Source organism: Solanum verrucosum, unplaced genomic scaffold, assembly GCF_900185275.1.
Source record: "Solanum verrucosum unplaced genomic scaffold, falcon-dt-bn FXZP01000206.1, whole genome shotgun sequence".
NCBI lineage: Eukaryota > Viridiplantae > Streptophyta > Magnoliopsida > Solanales > Solanaceae > Solanum > Solanum verrucosum.
Genome location: NW_026020104.1, coordinates 1,273,935 through 1,283,450, shown reverse-complemented (window position 1 = coordinate 1,283,450; position 9,516 = coordinate 1,273,935). Strand labels below are relative to the sequence as shown.

At 31.5% G+C, this 9,516-nt stretch overlaps 1 protein-coding gene across 1 annotated transcript; it reads right to left on the bottom strand.

The window, feature by feature from the left end:
* Positions 1-41: 41 nt before the first annotated feature.
* LOC125825133 (mavicyanin-like) lies at positions 42-1,512 on the bottom strand. Its single transcript, XM_049504470.1, has 2 exons — positions 1,334-1,512; positions 42-451 (listed from the first exon to the last, which is right to left on the bottom strand). The coding sequence occupies exons 1-2, from the start codon at positions 1,488-1,490 to the stop codon at positions 129-131; spliced, it is 480 nt and encodes a 159-aa protein (XP_049360427.1). The 5' UTR covers positions 1,491-1,512; the 3' UTR covers positions 42-128.
* Positions 1,513-9,516: the final 8,004 nt, after the last annotated feature.

Sequence of the window (9,516 nt, the reverse complement as noted above, 5' to 3'; positions counted from 1 at the left end):
CGAAATATTACTAAGATGCGTAAATTCATTAATTAGGCAACACAATATAGGAGTTTTACCCCTCATGAACAAATAACAGAGGATATATACACAAATGAAATAGATTCATATATAGCACTGCCTCTCTCCTAGCCCATATATACAAAGACAAGTGCAAATTCAAAAACCATTGTGGTCATACTGCCAAATGTGATAGATGCAGCATTAGGTTGCATAGACTTTGTGGCAGAGGGAGTTGCTGGTGAGGTACTTCCTTCAACTTTAATAGCCAATTTCATTCCAGTGTCACAGTGATTAAGTGTAGGACAAACAAAGTACATGTCACCTGAACTTGAAAGGGGTATGCTATTTTGTCCACCAGTGTAAGTTAAGAGAGCATTTCCAGTGTTGCAATTCTCATAGTCATCTTTACTTACTACGTTCACTCCATGACTTCCACCATAGTTAAACACTGCCAAAACATATTCATATAAAGTTTCTTTTCCGGTACTATTTTAATTTACTTATTAGTATTATATCAATCACATGCATCATGAAAATCCCATTCTACAATTTCTCCAAAATAAAGAGAAACAAGTATGTCAGACAAGGCTTTAGCAAGCAAGGAAGCTTAAAAGTTTATACACACTAAATTTTTTTGATGAATTGTATTCGAGTGACCAATGTACCTGTATCATTGCCAATTACCACTGCGCATCTGAGCTTCTTTGTTAGTTTACTTAGAATATTTAAAACTTTTATGGCAATTAGTGAAAAGCAAAGACATAATTCTCGATTAAAATAAATGAAATAATTTTATGTATCTCCAATAATAAATAAAAATAACATAAAAGGTATACTGACTGTACAAACATAATAGTATATGGTTTTAATATCTAGTCGGTTGAACCTAGAATAAGATGTGATTTATTGAAGTCATAAAACTCTAACAAGTCAACCATATACATAATATTTTCAATAATGCATCGCAAATCGATTGGGAAATCACCACATGTAGCCATCTAATTATTATCTACTCCTAGAACCTAGAAAAATTTAGTTGATTTTGTAAAATTAGGTTCACACACCAAAATCTAGTTGAAATGCAGGAGGATTGTCCAAGACCTATAAGGATATCACTCGTCTAATTAATCACTAATATGAGACTTTTTTCCATTCTTTAACAAAATTTCTCATACAGTCACTCATCTAATAATAATTATTATCTCATAAAATCACCTTTCTTTTTGCTTCCAACTTTTCGAGATAATAACTATCAGTTAAATGAACATATGAAAAATTATTGTAATTCCTTGTGAAGGGAAAATAAAGAAAGATAGGCAAATTAAGTTACCAAGGTTGTCTCCAACACTGAAAGTTTGAGCAGATGCCCAAGTGGAATAATCTCCAGATTGACTCCACCCATCGCTGCCTCCAACAATGTGATCCTTGCCATAACACATTATCGGAGAAACAAAAAGAACAAATAGGAAAATTGCTGCAAAAGCCATTGTATATAACGTCTAGTTAATTAATTAAACCAACTTATATAAAGGGAAATTTGGAAAGAGAAAAACACAAGTTTATGAAATGATGGATATTGTTATCCCTATTTATATCGAGGGATGTTGTACATGTATCATTTAGTCCAAAAGCAACAACTTAACTTACTAGAAAAAAATAATACTAGCTAGTAGTAGTAGTTAGTTTGAAGTTTTCACTTGTGATATATATAATTATATATACTAATAATAGTAGTAGTCGTTAGTTTGGTGCTAACTGTCTACCTAATACTTTAGACATTTTTGTATGCCTTTCTCTGACTTGTGGCTTTGATACAATCATAATTGATACACCCTCTACCAAACACACAAGTTTCATTGCACCTAATTGGTTTCAATATTGTTACTAAAAATCCCCCTTTCCAACTGTATGAGTAGCATCTTTCTTATAGAGGTAATTATAAATTTATATATAACTTTTCTTTAAAAAAAAAGGTAATTTCAAAGACATTTCCTCAGATTCAACATTATAACACTAATTTCGAGATTTCAGATATTATATAAATAACAATCAAAAAGAGTAAAAGACATTAATAATACAATAGTAACACCCATCCAAACAAGCTGTTAGGGATTATATATTATTCACATTTTTCAATCAAATAGTAAAACGAAAAGGAACCAACCCTGCCTCTTCAAGAAAACTTTGTTTGGTAGAGGCTGCCCACTCACTCAGACAATACTTTGAACACAAAAGTGTGCAGTTCCGCCCCCTTCTCCCATGCTGAGTCACAGGCAGCGCTTCGGAAAGCACGGACGAGCCACAAGTAGGAAAACTTGCACGTGTAATTCTATACTTAGAGTTCAAATGATATAAAAGAATATCGAACGGTGAATTAGTTTTTTCTTTTCAATCGACTTGGTAGATCCAAAGCAGGTCTAATTTTGACCTCTAATGCTTAGGTTCAATGGTCCTATTAAGAAATTGCGTTGATGGCGGGTGGGAAGTCAAACCCCACCAGCATCGAAAGTTTAGGTAATTAATCAATCATGCTTCATAATTTCTCAACTCATATTAAGAGTTTTGTACATAAATCGTCATATAGTGCTAATTGCTAAGCATTAACGGTCATGGATACAATAATGGCATATTCAATGTGATTTCATAATAGAATTTAGAAAGAATATGATATATAGTGATCTTATCCTTACAGTAAGGTAGAAGACTCTAATTATATATGAATCATTTTTTGTTGGTTGACTTGAATTACTAAGAAAATATACTAATTGCGAATTTTCACAACCCCTTAAAAGGTATAACTCTACCCACTAATAACAGTCATCAGAATGCAGAGAGCAAGTGGATATAATGAATACACTATACATTTTTGTATATCATTAATGCCTCTTAATTATTTGAGAAAATGGTTGTAATGTATTTGACTTGGACAATCATTTCCATCATGTTTGGTAGGGTTTGTTACTTGTTAGTCCATGCATTAGTTATGTTGTCTCGGAGTGGAGCCAAAATTCTCAATTAAGAGGATGTAATGGTTGTAGTAAAAAAATAATTATGAAGCCAAAATTTTCATTAAGGGGATGTAATGGTTGTCGTAAATTTTTTTTATGAGGCTAATAAGGTTTGAGAACACGTGACCTAACAAAAGTTTTACAACCCCTTAACCATTAGACTAAGACGGTGTTTGGACTGGCTTAAAAGTTGATCAAACTTACTTTTAAGTCAGTTTTTGATTTCTGGAAGTGTTTGACAAATATAAAAAATAACTTAAAATAAGTCAAAAATGACATAAAATATGATACGAAGTGTTTGACAAGGTAAAAAATGTCTTAAACTAAGTCAGAAACCAAAAGTAGGTTTCTCCCTACTTTTTATTTTTTGACTTAGAAGTCATTTCAGTTTGACTTTTTATTTTTAATTTAATTTTTTTTTTTTTAAGTCAATCCAAACGGGCTTTACATCTTCAACTTGTGTTAAAAGGTTTCAATACTTGTATATATATTTATTAAATCAAAATTTGATTTCTATATACAATGTAATTTTTCGGTGAAGACAACCCTAGGAAAAGGATGGCTCCGTCCCAGTTGTTTCAAATGTGAAACTCAAGAGTAGGGGTGAATTGAAATATTTTCATAAATCTATAGTCGATTGTTACTAAGCGTTAATCGACTTACCTGCAAGTTAGTTAATATGAGAATAGATTGAATGATTAAAAGATAAAATGGGATATAAAGTTTTATATTGGTTCAGATCATCGATTTGATGCCTAATCCAGTTCCTTTGGTTTATAACGATTTTCTTTAGAGATTTGAATGAACTGGATTGTACAACTTGAGTTGATATCTCCCGATCTGGATAACTTCACATATCCTCTAATGACTACAACCTCTAATTTCAAAAACTCACACTAATCTTTCTCTTTCTTTTGTGCCCCGGCTACTAACAACATCTTATCAAATACAATATTTATTGCAAGATAAAAGAGTGAATAACATTTCTAGTTCAAGTGAAATTGTACACTTTATCTCTTGATTTTCGTCTTCCTACATCGGAGGTGCTGAGATTGATTGTCGTTTGATTTTCTTTCCTTCGATGTGGAGGCTAATCCTGAATGAAAATATACGTCCATATAGAGATTCCACATAAATTAATTTTTCTCCATGTGTGGTCGACTACTATACTTTCCTTCATTCTGCTTACTTTTCTTAATGGACGATTTTCTTTTTATGTCTGAGTACTAATCTTCTTTATCCTTGTTCTTCCATATATATATGCATGCATACCAATTATTCTTCTGAATCCATATTGGATAATCTTTTCTTGTATATTTGAGTACTAATCTTCTTTATCCTCTGCAAATGCTTCAAAAGGAAGGTGCTGTGTGGCCGAAAGGATTAAGAAAACTCAAACTTTACTCAGCTAGCTCTCTAGTTCCAAGAACTCTGCCGCAAAGAAAGACTATGATCCAATCAATGAATCTAGTCCACATGCATGCATCACATGATATGAACCCTTTGACGATTAACTTGTGAGACAATCTATGCTACTCTGCGACATCACCAACGATCATGCAAGAAATGGTAATTGACGGTTCATCTATGGAGGCTGAGATTGATTGTCGTTTGAAACTTTCTTTGATATATGATGAGGTCAAATCTGATTGAAGATTTTATTTTCTCTAGTAAAGGATAGTCCAAGGATTTTATTTTTCATTCAATCAGGATATATTATGCATGACTGAAAATATTCCTTGTATCGCAAATGTCTGTATAAATATTTCATGTAAAATTGATTATTTCTGGCAATGGTCGGTCAACTACTATACTTTCCTTCATTCTGCTTGATTTTCTTAGTGGATGATTTCTAATGTTCTTCTAATTAATTTTATTTTTCTTGTGTGTCTGAGTACTACTCTTCTTGATCCTTGTCCTTTAATGTATGCATGCATATCAATATTCTTTTAGTTTCATGCATGTGCCTACCTTATATGATCTTTTATTGTATATTTGAGTACCAATTTTTATTGATCCTTATCCTTCCCTGTGTGCTTTCTTTTCTTTTTTATTTTTATCCTACAATTTCGAATTTATCATTAAAATAGAATATGGGATAACAATCTTTCCCTTTTTGATAATGACAATCAAAAGAGGATATATTAAGATAATTTTCTTTTTTCCAGTATGGTTTCTTGCCCCTTGACGTGAGCTCCTCCTCAATATGTGTTGAAATTGATGTTGACTCTGAGTCCTGAGTTTTGTTTCCCACTTTGACATTAAAAAAGAAAAATATAACAAGAGCATAGACACATAATATACTAAAGCATATCATGATATGCAATAACTAGATATTAAGCAAGTAACAATTAATGAATAATAGGCATTGGCAAAAGAAGCAAAGGGGTCAAACGTCCCTGGGTACAAAAGCATTATAAGAAAGGGGCAAACGGTCCCGCTAGAAGTACTGATCTAAAGGTAGGAACACCAAAAATTGGCGACAGATCAACAATGGGTAAGATATATAGTATCTGAGAGTGTTAATAATTCTCTTAAAGAAAGAGTTATAGGATCGCCAGCGCATGGAGGGATAAGAGGTTTGGATTGATACTCAAAGATTGGTATGAGATTATAAGTCAACTTCCTTCGCGAGAGCAGTCTAGAATAGAAAAAGAGTTTAGTAACAAACCTCATCTAATAGCTTGAGTTGTGAAAGGTAAAGTTAATTCAAGATGGCCGTAAGAGTTAGATGACTTGGAACACATTTAGAGTGACATGCATCTAATTAAGGTTTGAAAACATTTAGATGTGCATAACTTACTATTTTGCATGCTAAGTATTCGAATAGATCACTAATATGATATACTTTTTGAGTTATAATTAAATCATGGGGAGCACAGTCCTAGTCCATTTCCATACTTCATTTTAAATTAATAATTGATAAACCATCAATTGTTATTACAAAACCCCTTTGGAAATAATCAGAATGAAAATTTAAATAATTGCATTGACCTGGTTTCTAGTCATATTCCTTGTGGGATTGACCTCAACCTAGTTGGGTATTATATTTGACAAACAACCATTTTATACTTCATTGTGAAGTGTAATTTAGACATATCACTATGCTGATTCCAACGAGGTCTCTAGAGAGAGCAGATCCCAGGACCAAACAATGTGGCATCCTCGTACGACATATTCTCGATCTCCACTTTCCAGTCCCCCCCCCTCTCACAACAAACACAAAGAAAATATAAAAAAATAAAAAAATCCTTAGAACTAATATTGAGAGAAACAAGAACAGAAATAACAGTGTTAAAAAAAATAAGAATTATGATATACAAAAAGTAATTCAAAATGAAATTTATCTTATAATCTATAACACGAATCTATTAATATGCTCACTAGATATAAGGCTCCCAGTGAACCTGAAGATAGGAAGTAATGAACTCATTGTTGAGGGAATCGGTGTATCAGTAGAATGTAAGAGAAATCTATCATTAATTGTCCCACCAAGGACAAATTAATGAATTAAATAATATAAAACTGTAGAAGGTACGGAGAAATTTTGCGTCTATGATAAATTAGCATAAATCGCCTTTAACGACATTCATGAAAACGAAAATGCAAAATCATCTTAAAAACTTTCCATTCAATAGAATAATAGAAGTTCCAACAGCAGGAAACTCTAGAGGAATTGTAGTGCTGTAGGATGAAATTATGTTTGAGCTTTATGAGATTGCTACTTGTACATAGGAAGCCCATGCAATATATAGTCAATGTAATTTCCTCAATTTTTTTTGATTATTCAGTTGTATTAATTTATCCTAGCACCTTTAGAAAAAATCATAAAATTTTATGGGAAAGTTTATGTGGCATCAAAAGAAACTACTCTGGCATGTAGCTAATTTATAGGAGGAGATTTTTATAACCCTCGGACAAACTTAAAAAAAGGTGGCAATCTCATCAATTAGTTCAGTACAAAAGACCTTTTAGCTATATTTAAACTACTGCGACTTTATTGACTAATTATGTTTCAAAAGGAGTAAGTCAACGTGGCTAAATAAAAGATTTAAAAATTGAAAGACTCTCATGTATCATGTATGAGAGACTTGACATATTCCTAGCAAACAATGAGTGGATTAAAAAATATACGGACACACAAGTCTACCACCTACATACAACTCACTATGACCACTGCCTTATATTGATTTCCCTATATAGAAATCCCAACAATACAAAAAACTACTATTTTTTAGATTAGCTAGAAACTATGTGAATATATTCCAATGAAACTGAGCATATATATATATGACCACCACCAAACCACCCAACAAACAACTTTATTTTATAAAATCTATTCCAAACAAGTGAGCCGAAATCCCTTATTGGATATACCCAAATTACAATCTCTCTATATGATATTAGACCAAGTTAATCTTGCCTAGGAGGAAGAAACCATTACATTTGTCTACTTCTTTCAACCAAACCAAGCTTCTGGGCTAGACGAAATTCACCCTCTTTCTATCAAAATTATTGAGATAGATCAATTAGACAACATGATTAGTTGAAAAATAGTTTTTTCATTCTACACATTTGATGAAATCGAAATCATAACTATTATGATAAAACAAATATTGAAATCCCAATAACTACCCTACAAAAGAGTTGTAGAGTTTCACTATATGACCAATTCAAAATCGTCTATAGCGAAAAAGAAGCACAACAACACCGGCTAATATTAAAACCTTACTTTCATTCTACTTTATGATCTTTATTAATGGTAGAGTATTTACTTTCTGTATAGTCTAGAAATATTTTATAATATTTAATTTTCTTTCAAAGTCAAACTTCTAAATTAATTATAGAATATTTAGTTTTCTTTTATTTTAGTATCTACAAGGAAAATAACATATTCTCCTTATTTTATTCTCTTTAATTGCTTATAAACACTTATAATGTACTCTTTTATTTAAGGGAAAATTAGCTAACTAGTCAATATTCCTAATATAATTGTTAAAAATATCTACAGTTTAAAATAATTATTAAAAATATCAAACTGTCAATATATTAGCAAATAAAGTGTATCCTAATATAATTCATTTATCTTCCTTTTATTTCTCAACTTGGGCCACGTTTGACTTAATTTGACTCCATTATCATTGAAAAAGAAGAAAAAAAAGACTCAATTACCCACTTTTCTCTCTCTCAACTGTTTACCCACATTCTCTCCTTTCTCCCTCTCACAATTTTTACCCATATTCCCTCACCTCAATTAACTTAACCTTTTCCTTGTTTAAACCGAAATTCCTCTATTTTTCTAAGAAATCTTAGTAATCATTAAAAAGATTTTCAACATTTGATACATGTAAATACCTTGTCATGGAGTATTTTTTTTTTTGTTTTGTATTCTATTGTTCTATGTTTTTGTTTGAAGCTATTTAGATTTTTGTGTGTTCTTGTGTTTCTCAATCTCTCCATTTTTAGTTAGGGTTTTAGATAATGGGAAAACACAAAAATTTCAATCCAATGATTCAAATAGGACTATAAGAGGTATTCCATATAATCATCAACTTTTTAGATATTTTCCCTCTTTTGATTTATGCATTGCTCAAGGATTATTTGAAAATATAGGCTCTGGGCTAAATTGGCTTAAGAGAGGAGATATAAGTTTCTTCATGATTCTACCTCATTCAAGTTCAAGATAGCAATGTCAGCAAGGGTAAAGACACTATTAGTAAAAAAGAATTTTTTTTGGTGCAGAAGATTTCGAATAACTTGCTGAAAACCAAGTTGAGGATGAACAATTTCCTATTAGTTTGTTTTGTATTTATAATTTTTTTTCTTCAGAATTTTGTATTCTTTCTCAATTTATATTCAAACCAGTATGTATGCTATTAATATTTGTATTCATTCAAAATCACATGTTGTATAGGAACATCATTCATTTTCTATGATCTCTAGTTTCTTGGATTCCATGACACTCTTCTTGTTCAATATTTTCTCAACTCCAAATCCAAATCCAAATCCAATATATAGCTTGATATTTGTATTATCTCAATTGCACACACTTCTGATATCTATGTTGAACATATGTTGTCATGCCCCAACTATATATCCTCACAAATGGATACATTCTTAAACACACATCGATTTTAATCAATGTAAGTCCAAAATTCTGCAGGATGCTTCATATTTCAAGTAAATTTATCTGCATAGTATTGCGCGATAACACCTTTTGCGCCAAAGAGTCTATGTTACTGGATTTTGGCCCAACGTAACTCACAATTTTTTTTTTAGGTTACGCCATTTCAAGCCAAAAACTATGTTACATTCGAACTTGTGTTATGCACTCTTTTTTTAGAAGATCACATACATAAAAGTCTGTTAATCTTTCTCCATAACTCAACCAGATTAATTTGTTCTGTGTCATATATCGCATTACAAATAAAGTTGTTATATTTGAGATGCTAGTGGGGAGAAGTATAATAAAATATTGCATGATGAATTTCTGACAGCCTAGATC